The sequence below is a fragment of the Acomys russatus genome, chromosome 10, assembly GCF_903995435.1.
Source record: "Acomys russatus chromosome 10, mAcoRus1.1, whole genome shotgun sequence".
Taxonomy (NCBI): Eukaryota; Metazoa; Chordata; class Mammalia; order Rodentia; family Muridae; genus Acomys; species Acomys russatus.
In genome coordinates this window covers 67,939,773-67,963,759 of record NC_067146.1, presented here as the reverse complement: position 1 = coordinate 67,963,759, position 23,987 = coordinate 67,939,773, and the positions used below count along the sequence as shown (strand labels likewise).

General features: G+C 47.2%; 1 protein-coding gene and 1 non-coding gene across 2 annotated transcripts; one reads left to right on the top strand and one right to left on the bottom strand.

Moving 5' to 3' along the window:
* Window positions 1–237: 237 nt before the first annotated feature.
* Wipf3 (WAS/WASL interacting protein family member 3) lies at window positions 238–22,430 on the top strand. The gene is made up of 7 exons (XM_051152343.1): window positions 238–443; window positions 2,447–2,581; window positions 3,703–4,428; window positions 6,608–6,730; window positions 7,859–7,960; window positions 18,558–18,634; window positions 21,930–22,430. The coding sequence occupies exons 1-7, from the start codon at window positions 275–277 to the stop codon at window positions 21,951–21,953; spliced, it is 1,356 nt and encodes a 451-aa protein (XP_051008300.1). The 5' UTR covers window positions 238–274; the 3' UTR covers window positions 21,954–22,430.
* Window positions 17,341–17,447, bottom strand: LOC127194945 (U6 spliceosomal RNA). Its single transcript, XR_007831325.1, has one exon. It is a non-coding gene; the product is annotated as a U6 spliceosomal RNA (small nuclear RNA).
* Window positions 22,431–23,987: the final 1,557 nt, after the last annotated feature.

Here is a 23,987-nt window from a genome sequence, read left to right as displayed (position 1 = left end):
AGGGATGCAAAAATGGAAGCCCAGGTGTGTGAAAAGGATCTGATTCAGGGCTCCTTAAGACCACCAGGACCTTATGCTCAAGATGGGCACTACAGACAATCTTTCTTTTTTTAAAAAAGAGTCCGTTTCATGTCTCAGGGAGAGAGGTGTGGGCATGACGTGAGATCATAGACAATGGTGTGGTGTGCTTGGCCTTGGGAATGGGGCAGGAAACGCGGAACTCCTTTAGGAGAGACATGCAGCTGATGGGGCATTTTGTTTCTCTGCAAACGCTATGTTTGATTACAGCCAAATCCCAATTGCCTTGCAGATTGGCGCGGATGCCCCCAGCTTAAGGAAGACAGAGCTGAAAGGTCGGAGTGCACTGCTGGCTGACATCCAGCAAGGAACACGCCTGCGAAAAGTCACCCAGATCAACGACCGCAGTGCCCCACAAATTGAGAGTAAGTGAGCAGCTCAGGAGAGCCTGCCTGCCGGGAGCCCAGAGTGGGGGTGCCTAGAGCACAGGCAGACACAACACTGGCTGCTCTGCGTTTGTGACCCATGCACTCTCAAACCACCTCACACCTTCTTCAGGAACAGGCTGCCGGGCTACGGAGTCAGACCCTCCTTTCCAAAAGTCTGCAGGTGGTAGGGCCTGCAAAACAAAACAGCAACAAACCCCCTTTGTGATAAGTAACAGTTTTAAATCATGTTAAAATACACATAATAGATTTCACCATCCTTAAATGTCCCATTGGGTGACATCAGATATATTCACCATGCTCTTGCAATCATCCTTCTTTCTCATTTGGTCAAGATTGCAAAGTTAACATGTTATAACCAGAACTATTTGGTAATGTAGGACAGTATTAAGACTTCATATATTTCAAAACGGTGGCAATTCTCAAAAATAGTCCTGTAAGTATCATCGTACCTCAATAACCTATAACTACACGTGTTAGCACATACAGACACATTTAAAGAGTTATTTTTATTCTTTTCAATTATATGTAGGTATGTGTGTACATCTGCACATGCACCTGTGTGTATGAGAGTGTGTGTATGTGTGTGTGTGCATGTATGTGTGCACGTGCACATGTACATGTGTGTGAGAGTGTGTATGTGCGCACACACACACACACACACACACACACACACACACACACACACACACACACGTGTGTGTCTGTGGATATATACATGTGAGTACAGGTGCCTGCAGAAACCAGAGGCACCAGGTCCAGAGATTGAGTTGCAGTAGATTGTGAGCCTCTCACTGTAGGTGCTGGGAACTAAACTCAGTCTTCTGGAAGAGCAGTGCGTGTTCTCCCCACCTGAGCCATCCATCTCTCCAGTCCCAAAGGTAGACACATTCTTTTTTTTTTTTTTTTTAGATTTATTTTATGTATATGAGTACACTGTCTTTATGCACACCAGAAGAGGGCACCAGATCATATTACAGGTGGTTATGAGCCACCATGTGGTTGCTGGGAATCGAACGCTGTGCTCTTAACCTCTGAGCCTTCCCTCCAGCCCAATAGACACATTCCTTTAAAGAAACATTTCAACACTGATTATAATCAAGATCCATTCCTGATCAGACTCATTGTCTAATTAGTTAAGCTCCATTATCAGACTGACACATATTATTGTCACAACTCCTGCCTAGCCACACCAGTGAGTACTGGATATAATATCCAGAGTAATCTGACCCCTCGCCCATCAGTGGGCACCATGGCCCGACTGCATGTGTTAACCTTGGCTTGTGTCTTAGTTATTGTGATCAAAACACCATGACCAAGACAAGGGAGAGAAGAAAAAGCTTACTTGGGCTTATGGTTCCAGAGGGATGAGAGTCTGTGATAGCAGAACAGAGCCCTGGCAGGTGGAGCTGGAAGCTGGCAGCCTAGATCTTGAGCCACTGTGAGGAAGCAGAGAGCAAACTAGAAATAGCCAGAGTTTTTAAACTCCCAAAGCCTACCCCCTCCTCATACGTCCTCCAAAAAAGGCCATTCCTCCTAAACCTCTCCAAACGGTACCATCAACTGGGGACCAAGTGTTCACACACCTGACACTGCAGGAGACATTTCACTCAAACCTGGAATTCTTGTCTAAATTGAGTGTCTTCTGGGTTTCTGGGCTTGGGAGCCACCATATCTGGGAAGCAGGGGGCACTGACGCCACATGCCTGGATGCTCTAGTCCATAAATAAAAAACAGGAAGTTAAAAGGTCTGAGTGAGTCAAGCCTGGACCTTTTGCGAGCTGAGTGAGGTGTCTAGACCTTTAGATGTCAAATTGAGTTTTCTGATTTGAGGAACAAAGGAGCAGTACTCTGGTATGACTTGACTGGGTGGCAGACAGGCTTAGGCGTGAGGAACACACTGAGTGAAAAGGGTGACACTGGCCTAGAGTGAGGCTGTCCTGCCAGCTCTTCCTACTCACCTTCTTGCCTCTTCTCTTCAGGTTCAAAAGGAACCAACAAAGATGGAGGAAATACTGGCAGTGTTGCCCGTGGAGGAAACACACCCCCTGCCCTGGGAGATCTCTTTGCTGGTGGCTTTCCTGTGTTGAGACCAGCAAGCCAGAGGGATGTGGCAGGTAAGGAAGGGTCCAACCTGGTGGCCTAGTGGCCTTGGGGTTTTCCTTTGTGGCCTTAACAGGTGTACATGGTTCATAAATACTTATAATAGTAAAAGTTGTATATCTGAGAGCTTTAATCCTGGAAGTTCACAAAGCACAGAATTGTTCTCTGGGAATCTTTTTAAAAATTGCATCTATTTAAATGGCATCATCATCACTGAAGAATGACTTTTTTTTTTTGGCAAAACTGTCACATTAGACAAGAGTGCCATTCATGGTAGACATGGTGACACTGTGGATCCACCAGCTTGTGCTGGGTTGTGAAGACTCCATCACTGTGTCAGTTAGACACTGCCCTGCAGCCATGTGGAAACACATAGGAGCTTTACACCACTGCTTGTTTAACCTGTAATTCTGTCTGTTAGTAATGTAGGGTGGTCTCAGCTAGGCTCCCTTAGCATCTGCAAACAGCTGCAAGTTGGAAGGTGCTTACCTCCCCCTACCTCCGAGGCCTTGGCTGGAACCACTGGGCCGACTGTCCTCAGAGCCACAAGATCTGAAAATCGGCAGCAAGCCACCTAGGGCTTGTCACCATGCTGGGTCTCCAGTGAGAACAAGAGGTACACATAGCCTTGAGAGACTGTCCTGGAAGCTCATCAGGAGCCAACATAGACGTCTACCAAGTGTTAGTTCCTGCTCCATCCTCTAGGTCACCAAGACAAGGTGCCCAGGCAGGACAGAGAGTGGACTTCACTCCTTGACAGAACACCTGCACAATCATGTTCAAGGGGACCCAGGAGGGACTGATCTGGTCACTGGAGCCATTAGTGGGCCATAGCATTAATTTCAGTAGACATTCAGTGTTGTTTAAATTGTTGAATTAAAAATTAGGCAAATATACTGTTGCTGTGAGGGATCGGAAGTGTGTTTGACTCATCATTGCCTTGGGGGGGGGGGGGGACACAGATCCAGGTAAGATGGGCCTTACACTTGCTGCATGTGCAGCCTCACAGTATGCCTGCATTGTCCACTACGCAGCTACAGGAACAGCAGGCATGTGAGTCCTGTGTGCTACCCACTCACCTGGACTCTTTCCTTCCCTGACTGCCGCTCTAACCTAGAATGTGTTTCACTTCTAGGTGGCAAGACCGGGCAGGGCCCTGGCTCTCGAGCGCCTTCTCCCAGGCTCCCCACCAAAGCCATCAGTGGCCCCCTTCCTGCTCCTACATCTCCCAGGCTGGGCAATGCCTCAGAGACACACAGCTCTGCCAGGCCTGTCCCTCCTCGTCCCAATGTGCCTGCCCCACCGCCTCCCACTCCACCCCCACCCCCGCCTCCACCTCCACCCCTACCCTCATCCTCCCCCATCAAAGCTCCGTTGGTGTCCCCAACTGTCCCCCCAACCAAGGGGAATTCCCCTGTGGTGCCAGCCCCTGTACCCTGCGCACCTCCCCCTCCGCCCCCTCCCCCGACACCGCCCCCGCTGCCCCCAGCCGCAGCGCTCAGTGACAAGGTAGTGAGGCCCCAACTAGCCCCACTGCCTCTGCCACCCATCCCACCCCCGCTTCCTCTTCTCCCACCCTGTGGGTACCCAGGGCTCCACTCAGAGCCCAGCAGCCCTGCACAGGAGGTGCAAGAGCCTCCAGGCCCTCCACCGCCGCCCCCCCCCCCCCCCCCGCTCCCCATCTATGCCTCTTGCTCCCCCAGGGCCGCTGTGCCCGCACCCCCTTTGCCAGGATCAAACAACAGTGGCAGTGAGACTCCTCCCCCACTGCCCCCCAAATCCCCCAGCTTCCCGGCTTTGCCCACACCTCCTAGTGCTCCAGGCTCTCAGACCATCCTGCAGAAGAAGCGGCGAGGCCCAGGTAAAGCAGCCTTTGCGGCTACTCTGAACTATGTGGGCACCTTGGCAGGACTCAAACCTCGGTTTCCATAAGAACATTAAAACCTGGCCCTTCTGTGGAGCCTTAATGTTTGTTTCGAGATGGAAGCCACTGGTAAGGGAGCTTGGGAGCCCTGTCTCAGATCCCACAGAAGGTACCTGACCTTGATCCTCTTGGCTATTACTAGCTGTGGGTCACTGGGCAAGCACTTAGCCTCTCTGTGCTTTCTTGTCTGTCAAATAGGGTGGGAGGCTGACGGCTCTCTCTCACGGTATGTAGGATGCTTGACACTGGTCTGGATCCAGCAACAGTGAGGGGTAGACAAGTGGTGCTTATTCTTTGGTCAGCCTGGCTCTGGGCCTTTTTCCTAGGTTTGGAACAGCCAGTTTCCAGAACTAGAGGTGTCTGGTTCAGTTACCTGAGTCATGTCTGTCTGGCTTCCAGCCGCAGTGACAGCCCATCCCCCCTGGAACACAGTCTGCATTCTGGCAGGTTCTCCAGCTGACTCAAGAAAGCAGGCTTGTGTATCGGGCCAAAGTAAAACAGAGAGCGGAGAGAGTTGTGAATAAAGCACACACGGTAGAGGAGCGAGCATGCACAGCAAGGGCTATGTGCAGCAGGGACACCCGTACATGCATGCATACATGCAGAAACACTCAGCACATGTCCAGGCTCATGAACACACATCTGTTCACACAAGTACACTGATATACATGTCACTGGAACACACAAGTCAATCACAGACACATATGCTTATTAACACACACCCATATGCACATGCACACACACACACACACACACACACACAGACTCATCATACACACACACAGTACACACTACATACATATACATGCACACACTCCACATATCAAATATACACATACACATGCCCCACACGTACATATGCATACGACACACATGTCTGCAATACTGTAGACACATATACAAATACCACATGCACATGCACGCCACACATCTTTGCACATTACATACAAATATATAGGCACATGTGCAGAAAGTTTCTTAAAGGTGTTTTGGGATCTGTAGGTATCTGAATTCAGATCCTATGTTCTTCATCTAGGATAAAGTGCCTCCCTCTGATATGGGGAGGGGAAGCAGAGAGGGAGAGGAAGGAGGAAAGGACTGAGAAAGTAGGCAGAGATTAAGGAAGAAGGAAGAGACTGAGGAAGGAGGCAAGACCTGAGGAAACAGGGGTCAAGGAAAGAGGCAAGGTTGGAAGCCCTGAGGGTAGGGCAGAGGCTGGATGCTGTGGGCGTACATACAGTTCACCTAGCACTCCGCTACTTGCTCCAGACTCCCAGCCCCTGAATAACAGCAAGCACTTGGCTGGCCTTTTCTCCTCGTGTCTTTGGATGCCTATAAAATGTGGGTACCCTTCCTTCAGCCCACCACAGTGATGAAAGAAGAGGCTGTTTATGATCCACCAACACAGGGAATGCTGGGGCAGTGTTATCCTTGCAAGTAGCAAGATAGTGGTAGGAATGAGCCACTGTAGGATGCCTGTACCGAGGCACCAGGATGTGGGTTAGACACCGCAGGAGGCAGCTGGCAAAACACTGTAGAGGAAAAAGAGAGCCTCTCAACCCCATGACCAAGCACGGCAGCTGGTGTGAGGAAGGAGGCTGGAGTGAGTTGGACCCTGGCAAGCAAGGTTGTTTTACCCAGGCTGGACAGAGGGCCAAGGTTTGTAGCATGGGAGAACTGGTGGGGAGAGAGCACAGGATGGGATCACCTCTCTGAATGTCCTCCTTCTGACGTCACTGGACCCTTGCCTGTAGGACTTGCCTTCCAGTTCCTATTGCTTTGCAATGGGCTCATTTCTGGAGCTGTGCCATCTGACTATGAGGCTTAGCACATCATTGGTCGTATAGTGGCAGCTAAGGTTGGCACACTTACTGCATCATGCATTTTAACTTATCTAATCCTTTCAGCCACTCCAGAGTATTACTCCCATTGTACAGATGAGGAAACCGAGGTACGAAGAGGCTATGTGGCTTGTACCAATTAAGGAAACTGTGATTCCATCCCAAACAGGCCCTCTTATTTATCACATATCGTCCCAGGGCTGACCACCTAATCTCTCATATAAAATCTACCATCCCACTTCTGAGTCTGAATGGCCGCTCTCTTCTCTGTTAAGGAGCCAGTGGGGGAAAGCTAAACCCTCCTCCAGCTCCACCAGCAAGATCGCCCACCACAGAGCTTTCCAGCAAAAGCCAGCAGCCTGGAGGCCAGCTGCGGAACGGAAGCCAGCACGTGATTGGTAAGGACCCCGCTTGCGGTGCAGGCTTCCTACCCCTTAAGACAGGACAAGGGTTCCCCTGCTCACCAAAAAGGGGCAGACCGGTGACCAGCTTCCGGTGCTGTCCCAGCAGTATCTGTTTCTCGGTAAGCAATGAATAGAAGGACACAGGACAGCCTTCCGGGATGTGTGGAATAGGGATTTCCCCTCCACGTCTGTCTTCCTGGTAGGTCTAGGCTACCTAGTCACACTCTCTAGCCGGGTGACTCAGAAAGAGGACAGGAAAAACATCCAGCTCCAAACCCGTGCATGCGTATTTGTGCACATCTCCATGGAAACTAAGTCTGTAAGCCTCAAAGACCAGGGTGGCTTGGATAGGGAGAAGGAATGAGTGGACTTCTAGGCAGGCGGGAGGAAAACTAAAATGAGAGGTTGAAAGAATGCCACTTAGCTGGGCGTGGTGGTGCATGCCTTTAATCCCAACACTTGGGAGGCAGAGGCAGGAGCTTTGAGTTCGAGGCCAGCCTGGTCTACAAAGTGAGTCCAGGACAGCTAAGATAATATAGAGAAACCCTGTCTCGAAAAACAAAAAACAAAAGAAAGAAAGAAAAAAAACACCACTTAGGGTCTTCAAAACCTCTGCATTCCTTCTGTGTGCTCAGCTACAGTCAGATCAGAAAGGGGATTGGCAGACAAGAAGGGGCCAGGGCTCCATCTGCTTTGGGAAGCCCAGGCCTCACACTGGACACAGCCAAGCTGACATGTCTCCTCCCCCTCAAAGCCTGCCTTTGGGAGTCAGGCAGGTACTCTTGTCGGAATCTTGTACTAGATCTCTGGCTAGGTTCTTCCCCCTGACTGGAGCTGATTTCTGTTCCTCCAGTGGCTCCCTTAGGTGGGCGGAGGACCTTGGGCACGGCGGTGGGGAAGGACTGCACTTGGCCTCTGCTGCATCCCCTTGTCCAGCCAGGACCACTTGGAAAGCAGGTGGACTCTTAGAGGAACAAGCCCGCCATCCAAACCCTTGCACAGCACGGATGTGCAGTAAGCCGGGTATTCAGTCAGTGTGACCTGTGTGCCTCTGGAAAGTCACGCTTGGGTCGCAGTTGTGCTCTAAGTAAACTCCAACTCCCGTATTTCTCACATGCGCAGATGACTTCGAGTCTAAATTCACGTTCCACTCCATGGAAGACTTTCCCCCTCCAGATGAATACAAACCATGTCAGAAGATTTACCCCAGCAAGGTCCCCAGAAGTAAGTACCTCTTTAACAAGACCCTCCTCCATACAAGGCACCTGCAGATCGCACTGTGCCTTTACTGACCCTTAGCCAGGATGCTGCGCTGTGCAGACTTGGACAAACATAAGGAGTCGTATTTGCCCCATACCCACCGGCTCACTTAGAGGTTTCTGAAGAACACTAGAGTTCACCGGCATCCCCTTGGAGTTCCTGAAATGAACCCAGCATCCTTCCCTCCCCAGGGCTTTTGGCTGAGAGTCTTGACACCCAAACAACAGAGAAATGGGGCATGGGATCTTTGCATTAATAGTTGGAAAAGAACCCCATCAGATGCTGGCAAAGCACGAAATGGAAAATGTCCAGAGGCCAATGGTTCTCAACCTTGCCTACAGATGATGATGATCTAGCAGGGTTTTTTGTTTTGTTTTGTTTTGTTTTGTTTTAAAGCTCTTGGAGGCCAGGCTGCATGTAGTCAAGAGTGAGGCCCAGATGTCAGAGTTCCTGAAAGCTGCCTATCATCTCTGGTGCACAGCTGAGATAGAACCTCATAGCCCAAGCGCTTCTCCTCCTAATTTCATTGTATAGGTAGGCTCCAGGACACATTCACTTACTTTGTCCAGTCTAGAGAGGAGGAAGTCAAAACAGCAGGAAGGCCAGAGAAAACGGAGGGTTGGAGAGATGACCACACAGAGATTCTGCCGCTACTTAACAGACCTATGCAGTCCTGTGCAGTATTAGTTATTCGGTATGGCAGAAGGTAGGAGGCGGCAGAAGCAGCAACATGAGGTTGGATGTGTTCTTATCCCATCACCAAAGTGAAGCCTTAACTCCTACTTGTCTGCACATGAAAAGGAAAAGAACATGTTTAAGGCTGGCCCCAAATCAGAGTTCAGGAACAAAAGACTCGGTGAACCTGTCCCTGCAGAGAGCCTGGCAAAAGCCCTTCTATGGGGCTCAGCTCCCTAGGAGCAGAGTGGGGACTGTCTGCTGTGCTCAACACAAAGAAGCTGTCAGCATCTCAGCATTGGCATGGGCTGTGGGACCTGGGCTTAGATACAGGAGCAGAGCCTGGTGCACCTTCTGAATGAGAATAAGAAAAAAGAGCCATAAAGGCCCTGGAAGCCAAGCCTTCTCAGAGTTCTGATGGACAGTGAAACCCGGCTGTGGGTGAAAGTGGCCGTGGTCTGCCTAGCATGCCTTCTCAGGGCAGCAGATGCACATGGACTGGCAGGTGGCAGCAGGTCCAGCGTGAGCATCAGAGGCCACAGAGAAAAGCCAGGTGCCCAGGCTCACCTCACACATGCTGAAGAGGGCGTGTGTCTTAGTTAGGGTTTCTTTCGCTGTGATGCAACCCCAGGACCAAAATCAACTTGGGGAAGAAAGGGTGTGTTTCACTTACACTTCCAGGAAGCTGTCCATCGCTGCAGGAAGTCCAGGCAGGAAGTCAAGCAGGTCAGGAACCTGGAGGCAGGTGCTGATTTGGGTTATGGAGGGGTGCTGCTTACTAGCTTGCTCCTCCTCAAGGCTTGTTCAGCCTGCTTTTTTTGGTTTTGTTTTGGTTTGGTTTGGTTTTTCAAGACAGGGTTTCTCTGTGTAGCTTTGGCTGTCCTAGACTCGCTTTGTAGACTAGGCTGACCTCAAACTCACAATGATCCACCTGCCTCTGCCTCCCAAGTGCTGGGACTAAAGGTGTGTACCACCACACCCGGCTCAGCCTGCTTTCTTATAGAACCCAGGCCCACCAGTCCAGGAGTGGCACCAACTACAATGGCCTGGGCCCTCCACCATCAATCACTAATTAAGAAAATGCCCTATACACTTGCGTACAGCTCAATCTTGTTGTGTTTTTTTGTTTTGTTTTGTTTTTTGTTGTTGTTTTTGGAGACAGGGTTTCTCTGTGTAGCCTCGGCTGGCTGTCCTAGACTGGACTGTCCTAGTCTAGGCTGACCACAAACCCACAGAGATCCTCCTGCCTCTGCCTCCCAAGTGCTGGGATTTAAAGGCGTGTTCCACCATGCCCGGCTTATAGCTCAATCTTATGAAAGCATTTTCGTAATCCAGGTTCCCTCCTCTCAGGCGACTCTAGCTTGTGTCAGTTGACATAAAACTAGGCAGGGAAAAAAAAAGGAAAAAAAAAAAGCAAAAAAAAGCAAAAAAAAAAAAAAAAAAAAAAAAAACTAGGCAGGAGAGATGAGTGAGATTTTTCTTTATGCATAAATGTTGTCAATTATTTACAGCACACCTCAGTTACCCAGCATGAGGTTTGGAATTTGGCTATTGAGGGAGCCACGTAAGGCATGGGCATGGTGGCAGAAGTCAGAGACCCGAAACTCTACGGAGAAAGGCACATTTCCACATGGGCAGGAAAGCATCCAGACCAAGGACAGCAGAGACCGGGAGAGAGCCTGAAAGTTCCGGTGTATCTCACAATCATTCAGTGAGCCATGGCGTGTCAGGGCCCAATGTGCCTGGCTCCATAGAGGCCATGCAGGTAGCACAGGGCTCAAGGGGTGAATGTAGGCTTGTGCTTGTAGGGCAAAGTGTGTACATGGATCAGGTGGGTGAAGACTCAAGCCTCTTATTCTTAAAGAAAGACAGGACAGGGCTCAATTGTCAGTCTGTTCCAAGGCAAGTCCTCTGGTGACTTAAAACCTCCTACGCCCCACTTCTTAAAGGGTGCATCACCTCCCAGTAGCACCACGAAGCCTTTAACGTATGGGCATCTGGAGTCATCCCAGATCAGAACTATAGCACGGCCCATCAGTTCCTCTCGCTGGTTAGGGTCCAAAGAATTTTAAGGTAATGTTCAAAGTAAAACATGGATCTAAACACCCAAGGCCTAATAGCTGATAATAACCAAGAGGAGTAAACAGCTACTGAACTGATCAACGATGTTGGGTATAGCCACACAGCAAGATACAGTTCAACCGTAAAAAGGAGTCAGTGCTGACACAATGATGTGGATGGACTTGAAAACACCCAAGACCACAGGGAGTGAGCACGATCACAGAGATGGTTGGAATGAAGGTTGCAAGGGACCAGGGCATGAGACATGAGGGGTGATGGCTGATTGGTCTGGGGTTTCCTTGTTAGGGCGATGAAAATATTCTCCAGCTAGCTAGTGATGATGGTAACACATTACATTTATGAATGCACATGTTGTGGCATTCGAATCCACTGGGAGAAACCAGAGACTTAGACCCAATTCAAATTTAGACTAAAATACATTTATTCTTACTGCTAGCAGAAGGGCAGCAGCCTTAGAGCCAAATACAGCGTGCTATGTGGAGGGTGGGTTAAGTGAGGATTTAAGGCAACATCCTTAAATGTGTGTTAAAACTGTCCATGGAATCCACAACTGGGCAGGAACATTCTTTTACGACCCTTAGTTGGTTTCTTCCTTTCCTACTGGAGAGGAATAAAAAAGACCATCTCATTTCCCTCCCTGCAGCAATAGGCAGGCTTTACAGAAGCAAAGGTAACTGCTAACACCTCACAGCCCATCTTCCTAATCTTATCTCACCTGCAGGCCACTAGGGTCTCCCAGGAATCCCAGAGCAAAGTCAACAGCCCTTAAGGGATGCCTGGCTCCACATTAAGTTTCTTTAGTCATCTCAGGGGCCTGTGTAAATTATTACTTAGGCCTGAGCTCTCTAATGACATGGACGGAACAGTTCATTTCTGGTCAGGCAAAAGCACGGTACCACCAGGTCAGGGTGGCTGTCATGTACCCCGCTCCCCATTCCCCTAACAGGGAGTTTTATTTTACTAACATGTATTCAAGTCACATACACCCTTATCAGAGTGTTTTAGGAAAAATACTTAGGTCACAAATGCTTATTGCCATTATAGCAGGAAGAAAGGCCATTATGATGTCACCAAATACTTACTGAGGCTCACCCACTAGAACGATTTAAACTGGCGAGTCTCTCCCATATCCATGGGAGCCACCCTATGGTGGAGCGGAGGGAAAACATCACACATAGCCTCTTATTCCCACGGTCCCAGGAAACTGTGTCCATCAGTCAGTCTGTTGGGAAAGTGGCTGACTTCAAATGGAATTACACTATTACCAGTTTTTAAAAGATTTCTCAGCTGTGAGAAAAACCAAACATGCAACACAGGAAAGTTCCCATCAAAGTTGAAGTGTTAGCTTGTTAGATGTGATTCCTCTGCCACACAGCCGAACTTCAAAATAGTTCTCAACTTAGAGAATCGAAACTCCACACGCATTAAGAATTCCAGGCTTCTTCCGAGGCCCCTGGCAACCACTGTTCATTTTTTTTTTTTTTTTTCCCTGTGATTTTGAACATTGTGAACAGCTGGGGTAGGTAGAAACATATGCTTTTTGCTTTCTGTTGCTGGCTTATTTCACTTAGCAGAATGTCCCAAGGTACACCTGTGTTAGTCAGAATGCCCTTCCTTTAATAGTCTTGCCGATAGACATGTGTGGATATGCATATTTCATTTATACAGCACATTTCATGTATCCATTCATCCACTGTTAGACATCTGGGTTGCTTCCACAGTTTAGCAGTTGAGAGTAATGCTACTATGCCCATGGGTGTCCAGAGGTCTCTTCAAGACTATGTTTTCAATTAACTTCTATATACACGCCAAAGTACAGTGTCAGGTCACATGGAGGCTCCGTTTGTAATTGTTTGAGGAACCACCATACCGTGTTCCACAGCACTTCAATCAAGTTTTCGCCTTCACCATCTATACACAGTGGTTTCAGTTTTTCCACGACCTCACCAAAACAGACTTCAGTTTTTACTTTTCTTTTTCTGTTTCTTCATAGTCACTCCACTGGATGCAGTGTGATGGCTCTCTGTTGTCCAGCTCCCATTTTAGCAGCTACTCAGAAGAAAACGATCCTCTTATTTCCACGAGCTACAGCGCTTCCTTCCCCGCCACACTGTTAGAACTTTAATAGCACCAATGGTTTCATTTTACCAAAATCAAAGGACTGGATGTGCCAAGAGTGTGACACTAAGTAGAAGAAGCACATGGCCACTGGTCATTTCTAGTTCCACGTGTGTGGTGACAATGGGGTAGGACCCTTACCACTCTTATTAGAGAGGATGACCACACCCTTATTGGACTGATGTCCACTGTTTATCCCATAGTGCTGTCTTTTCTGAGTATGACCACAGAGATCCTGTTCAGCCCTGGTGGTTGTCTCACCCTCACCAGCCCCAGAGTTTCCCCCTACTCCACCTGTAGTTTCTCTCCTGTTCTCCCCTCCTGGCCTTCCAGCCTCATCAGCCATGGAAGAAAGTCCATTGCGGCCACCACAGGACCTCTGTGCCACCACATTTTGTCTTCAGTGCTGTCAAGAGTGGTCCAGCACCAGCCTCCTTCCCCTACACCCAGGCTGCTCCTCCAGGTTCTGTTGTCCCACCGAAGGCATCAATCATCTTCGACTTCTCTCTCTCTCTCTCTCTTCTTCTTCTCTCACACACACCTTGTTGGGGAGCTCTGTGTCATCTAGCTTTGAGACGTCCCCAGGTATGAACTATCTCCCGTCCTCTCCCGCCCTGGCTAAGCCACTTAGCTGTCTAGCAGGCTTCACTGATTGATTCACACTGCATCTGAATCCTCCACTAAAAATCTACAGTGTGTTCCCACCTTGCCCCCAAAGCAGTTAGAAATTTTCATCATAACCACAAGACATGAGCACACTGTTCTTCCCCCTTCCATCCTTTTCTCCTACTGTAATTGGTTCAGCGACAAGCACACTCCTGCCTCTGTTCTTTGCCATGGTTGTTCCTTCTGTATGAGACACTTTTCCAGGATGCCCACATCACTCCCTCAATTATTTCAGCTGCGTCCCTGAGATTAACAGACATATCTTCTTACAATTATGGAAAGTGAGAAACTCAAGGTCAAGGTGCCAGTCAGCTGACTCAGTTTCTAGGTGGAGCTCTTCCTTCTTTTCAGAGAGGCCCCTACCCACATCACCCCACAGAACCCTGCTCCCCTGCCACAGGATCCATCTCCAAATCCCACCATGTTGAATGTTAAGCCCTCAGCACATGAAATATGGAGTGATACAACTTAGTCTGTAAGTACCTTATCAAAGAGGGCCCCTTCTCCAAAACAGCAGTTCTTTCTGCCCTGGTACCGAATAGCTTCTTCAAGTCATATTTTGTCTCCAGGTACCTTCCTGCTGTCCCTTGCTTCCTGCCTCATATGGTATGAGGCCTAAATGGCAGGGACTGCATTAGCCTTATCCACTAGCCTATCTCTGGCTCCAAGAATGAGGCCAACCACACACTCAGTAAATAATGGCTGAATTAAAAAATAAAAATAAAAAATATCCAGTCACATATACATTGCTAAACTACCTACAGAGTGAAAAATTTGGAAATTGCACCAAGTTCTATCAGTTGAGTTAAATTAATTAAACCGAGTCACACTAGAACTCTTGTGACCATTAAAACAGTATTCAGTGCCACAGGAATGGATGGTCACAGTATTACGCCAGTAAAAACAGCCCACACAAGACTATACAAAAAGAACAAAGATATCTTATAAAAATTTATTGATTTATTACTATGTAATAAAGGAGAATTTGAGTCTAGAAGTCCACAAAAATGTTAAATGTGGGGAAATACTGTGTGACTTTCATTCTGTGTTTTTACTATTCTGTCCAGATTTTTATAATAAATACATATTGCCATCGTATCTTTAAAATGATTTTTAAGTTGAAAGTTATAGGGAGAGAGTATAAGATTAGCCCAGTTCTGGCTCACGTCCTTGTGTGAGAGGAAATGGAGACCTGGTGTATATAGACTGACCCAGCCCAGGGGCCGAGTGGCCTGGTTTCTATTGAGGAGATCTCGTCCCTTTTAGTCTAGCCAAGACTATAACAGTGATAACTGGGGAAGGTGGCAGAAACCAAGTGTGCAATGTTGAAGGTTTAGAGCCTTCCATCTGGTTATCTGTACATAGCTAAGAAGTTAGGGCACTAGTAACTAAAATGGCCTGTCCATTTCCTCACCTGGTGGCAAAGACAAGCTAGTGCCCAGGTTCTGTGTTCCATGCCCAGTGCTCTTTGCCCTTCATGGTGCTGCCTCTTCAGATAACTTTCCTGCCAAGGTTTAGACAGTGTTGGCCCATGGCTGACAGGTCCGATCTTCATAGGAGATGCTTTTCCCCAAACATAGTTCAATAGTTCACAGGAGCAGTTCTCCAGGCTGTTAGAGCATCTAAGAGACCCTGCCTTAGTGGCCATCCGCATTTGTAAACCTTTTCTGCATCATGCTCAGGTCCTACCTAGTCATCCCCCAGTGGCCTGTAAATGGATTTTATTTCTAGTATGAAAATATGGCTGTGCTTAGAAAAAAAGATAACAAACTGGGTGAGGTGACACATGCCTATAATCCCAGCATTCAGGGAAGTAGAGGCAGGCATGTCTTTGTGAGGCCAGCCTGGTCTACAAAGCAAGTCCAGACAGAAAAACCCTGTCTTGAAAAACCAGAGAAAGAGGGGGTGGGGTGGGGGATAACAAGACACATTTGGTTTTCACATGACAAAAAGTAAGGCTAGAAGCAATTGGTCAAAAGCACAGATAATCTTTAAGCCCATGGTCCCACCATCTTTTATCCACAGCTGTGTCAGTGAGTGAGACAGAAGATTGGTTGTATATTGGTTCTCAGTACAGTGAGGATGTGAGACGGGGCAAAATGCATTTCATATTATGAGCTATAGAAACAAAAGTGAGAATGCTGCCATTCCACGAGATCTAAAATGCCTATCTGTGCAGAAACAGCAGGTGGAAAGTGCTGCGTTTACAGAGTGGCCCAGGAAGTCTAGCAGCACCTCCTAAGGGACAACCCCCTAAGGTGCTCTGTCAATTCACAGCATCCTGCTGCCCCCAAGGATGTCCCAGCCATTCACTTCCAACAGCAGTGAAGCTTTTCTTACAACCAGACATGGAGCTTGCCTCTCCCCGCCCCCCCTTTGCCCCTGCTGCCCAAGGAGAAGCTAATTTTCCTCCATCCCCTCAGCTCTGAGCTCCTTGTGGAAGCTGGTGAGAACGCTTGCCCACGAAGCCTATGCTGTTCCCCTATGGTTTTCAGATGGGGGCAAATGTTGGTCCCTGAGGCAGTTGTTCTCAGAGTCCTCTGCGGTGGTTTACCAGTAGGCCAGGGCTTGGGCCATGCCTCTATACAGGCACTGAGTAGAGCTGAACAGCTGGTACTTGTCCCACAGTACAAGACCCACGCAGGATACCAATCTAACCAAAGCGTTAGTAAAAACCCAACCATAAAATCTATGCCTAGTGAGAGGGTTTTTTTTCTTTCCCCTGTAGCAGACAGATCATTCATAAAGCTAAGGACCACAGCCTACAAGGTTGCCCTCACGCGTGGAAGTACATCAGTGTCTTGGTACTTTTTACTCAAACTAGCTGAAAAGTTAACATTCTTTCCGTTATTTTATCCAAAACATCTTTATTCTTGAGCAAGTGCAGTCCTTGGTTTAGACCTTTATAATTGGATTTAGCAGGAAAAAATAATAATAATAATAGGATTTAGCTACCTTGTGGGCCTTTTCTTTTTTCCACCCTTCTTCACGCTGCCTTTTTTTGTTTGTTTGTTTGTTTGTTTCTTTTTCAACTCCCTAACACTAAATATGAGAGAAAAAAGAATAGAGGAAAAAGGAAAGAGATCTCTGAATAAAGTCAGGGGTCTGAAAGAGGACGTTTATTAGACTACTTCCTGCTGATTAGGGGTGTCGAGCTCCTTGGGGTGAGTTTGATCTTCAGTGTCAGAATATTTAATTTCTTCTTGTTGCTGTTTCTTCCTTGCACATGACCACTCAACAAATCACAAATAGCAAGAACCAACCAACAATAACCCACCATGCCTCTTGGGGCCCTAGCATTTATATACCCTCTGAAAAGTCCCCAGAATTTAAAATGTCACACAATCACAGAAACTATCTGCCACTGGCAAAACCATGCCTCTGCTGGAGCATGAGGCAAATCGCAGCCAGCTGCTGCAAAGCAGCCCCATATCCCCACACCTATATTCCTATAACATTTCTGCATCTTTTCAAAGAAACCAAAACTCCAGAATTCTCACTACGGACCTTGGTTAGTGTTTTGTGAGTTTCAGAGCACTTTGTGACAGTTCCTTAAAGTTGTGCCTCACCTGTAAGTAAGACTGTCATGGTGCCAAATAGAAAACTTCAAAAGTGTTAGAGATTTTTTAATTTTAATTTTTTAAATATATTTTATTAATTTATTCGTATTACATCTCAATTGTTATCCCATCCCTTGTATCCTCCCATTCCTCCCTCCCTCCCATTTTTCACTTACTCCCCTCCCCTATGACTGTGGCTGAGGGGGGTCCTCCTCCCCCTGTATATGCTCATAAGGTATCAAGAAAAATATGGAATGCTTCACAAATTTGCATGTCATCCTTGCGCAGGTGCCATGCTAATCTTCTTTGTATCATTCCAATTTTAGTATATGTGCTGCCGAAGCGAGCACGAGATTTTTGAAATAGTAATTCTACCTCCTAAGAGGGAAAGTTGTTTATTGTGGTTTTTCTATACATTCTAAAGGCCGAGATTTTTCTTTCCATACGATTTGACCTCCTGAAATCATCTTCACGAGCATTCACATATGTGCTTGCTGCTCCACATTTGGGGGGGGGTTGTTTGTTTGTTTTGTTTTTGAGACAAGGTTTCTATGTGTAGCCTTGGCTGTCCTGGACTCATTTTGTAGACCAGGTTGGCCTCAAACTCACAGAGCTCTGCCTGTCTCTGCCTCCCTGAGTGCTGGGATTACAGGCATATGCCACTGTGCCGGCCCATGTTGCTTAAGTGGCTCAGAAACCCAGATTATAGGACATGCTTTGAGACATGGCTGTATAACCCCTAGTCTCTGACATCAGCAGGACAGAGGACAGGTGGCAAAGGCTGCCAGCAAAATATCTCAGAGGAAAAGACACCAGGGGATGAGGGTCGAAACCTCTGACTGAAGGAAACACCTCAAGGTGTGGCTTTAAACTTGAGTGAATCATCTTGGAAACAAAATCAGACTCTTTATTGCGGTGACACCGGGGCAGGAAACTGGACTGAGTGTGGGACATGCAGGGTAAGAGGACACACACACACACACACACACACACACACACACACACACACACACACCACACTTTTCTACATTCTTCAATTCTTAACTATGGCCTTCTATCCTGTGCAGCTGGTGTAACATTGAAGCCCAATACATCTTGGATGTACACTGTTGGCGCTCATTAAATGGAAGCCTGAATTGTGTCAGCTAATTCAGGCTCCTTTTTAACAGCCCCTGCACAGTACTTGGCTTGTCACAATGGCAGAGAGAGAAGTGTGCCCGGAGGCCCAGTACATGTCAGTCAGGAAGGCCTCCTCACACAACAGTACCTGTGGCTCCCAGAGCCCACGGCCCATGACCCAGAAGATGGGTGGAAACACACAGTCCAGGGCCAGCAGGCAGAAGGTTTCAGGCTGGGCTCATGTTGCCTGAGGTTTCTCTGTACTGGGTTGGTAGATGTGTCTCCACAGGGTACAGAGGCCCTGGGCCAATAGATGGTGAGATCACTGTTGTTTCTCTTAGGCCGCACACCTGGTTCCTGGCTCCAAGCTGAGGCAGCTGGGCAGAGTGCCGATGACATCAAAAGCAGAAATTCTCAGGTAACACCTCCCTGGGCTCTGAATGTAAAGTCTGGAATTCTCTACAGGGGTGGCTCTCAATCTGTGGGTCACGACCCCTTTTGGGGTCAGATATCCTACATATTGGTTATTTACGTTATGACTCATAACAGCAGCAAAATTAGAGTTATAAACCAGCAGAAGGATAATTGTATTGTTGGGGTGTGGGACTCACCACAACATGAGGAACTGTATTAAAGGGTCGCAGCGTTACAAAGATCAAGAACCACTGCTCTACAAGGATTTCTTCTCAACAGCTTTGCCTTTCCTCCTTAAAAAGGCCATTTGTTGTGCCTCTGTTAAAGGCTGGAATGAAACACCTACAGTTTCAAATTCTGCCGTGTAGAAGGGGCTTTTCTTAGGGTCACCACCCCAAAAGAGAAGCAGCCTTATTCACTCAGAGCCCTGTAGTCTCATTGGTCCTGACTCTGACCATATCAGGAGCCCAAATAAAACCCATGACATCTGAAACATATAAGTTTGTCTTCTCGCTTGCTCACTTACAAAATAGACAATTCTATGGGGCATTTTCTTCCGTCAATATTATAATCGATGACCAAGTAATTTTGACCAAAACTTAATCACAATTTTAATGCCCTTGGCTACATGTAATTAATTGTGAGAGCTGGGAGGAAAAACCACATAATTACCCCTGTTCTTGCCCAAAATAACTCACCTCCTGGATAGAGGTGACATCTCACACTGTATATGATACAGTCTCCTGTTGGGAAACACTTTGTTTCTCCAAACCTGTGAATTTAGTCCTATCCTGGCTTACTTCTGTTTCCAAGTTCTGTGTAACAGAGGGCAGGCTTGCTGATGATGGTCCAGTATTGCTGCTGTGTTATGTCACTCAAATGTATCGTTTCCAACAACAACAATACACAAGTCACACAAAGCCACAGGAAAGCACAGCCCTTTCCAAGAGGGGAGAGTAGGAGACAAAAGTTATCCCTGAGAAAAGAACTTGGGGTAGATTTGCCAAAGACTTTATAAGAAGCTCAGAAGTTATGAGCACTGGCTGCTCTTCCAAAGGTCCTGAGTTCAATTCCCAGCAACCACATGGTGGCTCACAGCCATCTGGAATGAGATCTGGTGCCTCTTCTGGTGTGCAGGCAGAATGCTATATACAAAATAAATAAATCTTAAAAAAAAAAAAAAAAAAGAAATTTCCTGGAGGTGTTCAGCTAAAGAAAGACATGGATAAACTCAAGAAGATGATGTGTGAACAAATATAGAAATATTAAAAAAAAAGGAGATGGAAAGAGACAAAAAGAAGTTATGGAGCTGACAACTGACACGGCAGAACAGGCAGAAAAGAATCAGTGAACTTGAAGACAAAGCAATGACTTTAGTCTGAAGAACAGAAAAGAAGCACTTAAAAATGAACAGAGCCAAAGGGACTTGTTGGAGACCTCTGGGTGGGCCAAGATAGGTGTTGCCGGATTGTAAGGGGAGAGACAGAAATTCATGGAAAGACTACTTGAAGAAATCATAAGTGAAAGTTCACATTGGACGAGCATCTTGAATATAAGCATCTAAGAACTTGTAAACTTCTTCCGCAGGACTAGCAGCAGCCTTCCAGTAGGGAGGTAACTTAGGAGGGTATACAGTATTCAGAAGAAAGAAAAACTGTTCACCAGGAGTACCATACCTGGCAAGACTGTCCTTCAAAGGAGAGAGAGAGAAGACAGATTCTTACAGGCGAGCGCTTTAGACCTGCCCAGCCAACTCAGGTCTCAGGAGTGCAGCCCCATGTCTTGAGTCGCTTTCCTTTGGCATGCAAAACCAAATAATGGCCCCAGTTAGGCTTTGACTCCAGGAAATTATCACTGACTTTTTTTTTTTTTTTTTTACTTTGTTCAGAGTGTATCCATGGAATTTCTCTATTTTTTAAATGAATTTTAAAATGTATTTTTATTGTATGTGGATGGGTGTTTCGTCTGCATCTGTGTCTGTGTACCACATGTGTGCAGGGCCCACAGAAGCCAGAAAGGGTGCCAGATCCCCTGGAACTAGAGTTATATAGTTACAGTCATAGTTGTGAGCTGCCGTGTGGTTGCTGCGAATTGAACCTGGGTCCTCTGAAAGAACAGCAGTCAGGGCTCTTCACCTCTGAGCCATCTCTCCAGTCCTACATTTTTCTAAAAGAGATAAGTTTTCTTTTATGATCAGCGATGCAAAATTATCATCACAGTCCCAGTGCCTACATGTAACAAAGCTGCTTTTGGTTTTTTTGTTTGTTTTGTTTTTTGTTTTTTGTGGGGTTTTGTGGGTTTTTTTGGTTTTGTTGTTGTTGTTTTGTTTTTGGGTTTTTTTGTTTTGTTTGGTTTTTTTGTTTCTTGTTTTTTGTTTGTTTGTTTGGTTGGTTAGCTTGTATGTGTTCTCTCATTTGACCCTGAATGGCTCAAGCTGGAGAGAGAAGCACATCTATTTCCACAAAAGAAAACTTGTCGCGGGAGGTCAAGGAGCAAAGTTTGTGACTTTGCTCTGGTGTCCCCACCGCTTCTCTAATGTACTAGAATCTCAAGCAGCGGTATCCGTCCTCCCATCAGTGCAGCATGGACTGCTGGGCAGGACGTAGTCCCCGGCCCTAAGACCAGCACATATCTAAATCATCCCATGATGGTGGCTTTCATCTCTCTGTCCCTAGATCTCCAGGCTCCTAGCTCAGGGCTCCCAGCCATGGGGTGCCCACGACGTCTGCAAAGAAGACCTCAGTTCAGTGAAGAAAAGGTTGTAGAGGGGTTTTTAGGCATCTCAAAGTCAAGGTCCTTTATGTCTCGTTGGGAGTAATCTTAATGTGTTTTCACTACGTGAGGATACAAGGCAGTGCCCAGGAGAACCACAGGGCTCAGACAATAGACAGAGCCAGGGAGTGGTATCGGTATGGTACTGTGGCCCAGGGCTGGCAATCTGAGGTCTTTGGTCCCTTTTCCTCTTTTCTGTCACCTTCACGTGGTTTCTTTGTCGTGCTGTTTGCTTTTCCTGAGCTTCCTGCCCAGTGGATTGGCGATCCCCACATGCTTGCTTCCTTACGTGTTCAAAAGACAGGATCAGGTCTCACAGGCCATCAGCTTCGGGTCACCCTTCCCCTCTTCCCATTCTCAATCCTGGGTTAGAAAACAAAGGAACAGACAAAGGGACATTTCCTTGGACATGGCGGAGTCACGTCACCTACAAGGAAAATCAGAGATCGCAGCCCTGGAGGGCCTTTTGTGGGCAGTGAGTTTTCTGACCCCTTTACGGTAATGTTGGTTCTGTCCTGTGTCTGCAGTTATCTCTAAAGGCCCTGCGGTGAGAGGATGGATGAAGCCAAGGTCCTGGGGTTCCTGATTGGACAGACACCAGGACAACTCGTCGAGACTCTGCCATACTCAATCTCTATTCATTTGACATACAGGCTCTGAATTGAGCATTTATTTATTGTAAATAATAATTTGCATGAACCTTAAAGCACCATTTTAGACACCTTTTATTTGAGTAATATTTTAATATCTTAAAAACATGCATCTTGGCACTTGTCCGTCTTGTACAGATGGAGCCCAATCCCATCTTGTAGTGTCCACTGTGACTATAATATATACTTGCAGGCTGGTCCTACCCATTTTCTGAAACATTTTTCCAGAGCATCCTTACTTTTCCAGTAGTCCAAAAGTCATCCACACGCACATCAGCTTCTTATTGGCATGACTCTCATCACACCAACTGCAAAATCAAACCAAATAATGCCTTATGAACAATGCAGCTCAGAGGAGGCTGTGCATCCCCAGGTCCCGGTGGTGCTGCACAGCCTACAGTGAGCGAGATGCTGTGTCTCGCTTCTTTTTTTTTTTTTTTTTTTTTTAAGCAGTACAGGGATATCATTTTGCTGCCTAATGTAAATATATCCCATCACAAAGGCTGGACTGGGCTTGGCCCCTCCCACGCCTTCCACAGGACCCTTTTGTAATTGAATTCTTTTACAAGTAGCCAATGCTTTTACTGTTTGCAACATCCCTAGTGCCCAGTCTCCCTTGTGCTTTCTGCCTCCTCCATGTTCACAGATCCATCCTGGAAGCCAGGGTAAAGTCAGCTTTATGAGACTTTGATATCCTCCCACCCCCGCAGACTACAAATGTATATAGCTCATGATTATGGTAAGCTTATTTTTTACCTCAGAGGTCTCCCTCCCAAAACTCCGCCCTGAGTGTAGAATTTACATGGAAAATACAACATACATTAAAAAGAAAGAAAGAAAGAAAGAACAAAAGGAGGCTATGGAAATCAATCTACTGGTAACCAGCCTGCCTCATAAGCCCCAGCATATACATAGAAAGCTGGATGTGGCCACACACGTGTGTTATTCCTGGGGAAGCAGGGGCAGCTAGACCCCCCTGACTATTCAGCCGGGCTAATCAGGGATCCCCAGGTCCCAGAAAGTGACATTGTCTCAAAATACAATGTGGTAACTCCTGAGGCCACAACACCCAAAGTTGACCTCTATCCTCTACAGGCTCACGCATACATATGCACACACACACCCCCCACACAGGAACACATGTACACATGTACACATACAAAAGAACAAAGTGGTTTTTGGAGTCTATCTCAAGTATCTGGCCCCATTGGTAGGAATCCCAGAACATCCATCAGCCCAAAAGAGCGTCCCTCTGAGCTGAAACACAGATGGCTCTCTTGCCTTCTGGTATGTACCCGGGTGGCAGGCAGATGCATGCAGCAAGTTCAGCTGTCCTGAACAGACAGACAGACAGGCTGGGGCTGCCTCTTTGAGCTTCAATGGAATGAAGTAAACTTTAGCTTCTTGTCAAGTCCCAAATGTTCCTATCCATTCGAGTGGGGAGGCTGTAGCAGAAGAGGGGAAAAAAATAGAAGGAAACAGTCTGATCCCTGCACTATGCTCAGAATAGCTGCAGACAATGGGGGTGCAGAGCGCAGTCAGCAATGATGTGCTTTGGAGCATCCCACTCGGGCACTCAAAACATTAGCCCACACCTGGCCATCCAGAGACAGGGAGAGTGTTCTGCAGACACCTGACTGTTGTTGGGAGCAAATGTCCCACATTAGTCTTGTGCTTTCTCATTCCAGACAGGAGAAACTGAGGCAGGGTCAAGTCCCCATCTCTGGGGCATGATGCACGCCATTGTAACGGCCACATCAATGGGCATGTGGCTTCCGTGTTGCTGATTTGTTAGGTGGGTTCTGGAAGTGTGCAGAAAGGCTGGGCCCCACTCTATCCTTCTCCCAGCCATGCAAAGAAATAATCATAAAAAAAAGCTTTAATAGCCGTGATGAGGGCCATCAGTAAGGCAGCCTCGCCTTTGAAGTAGACTGC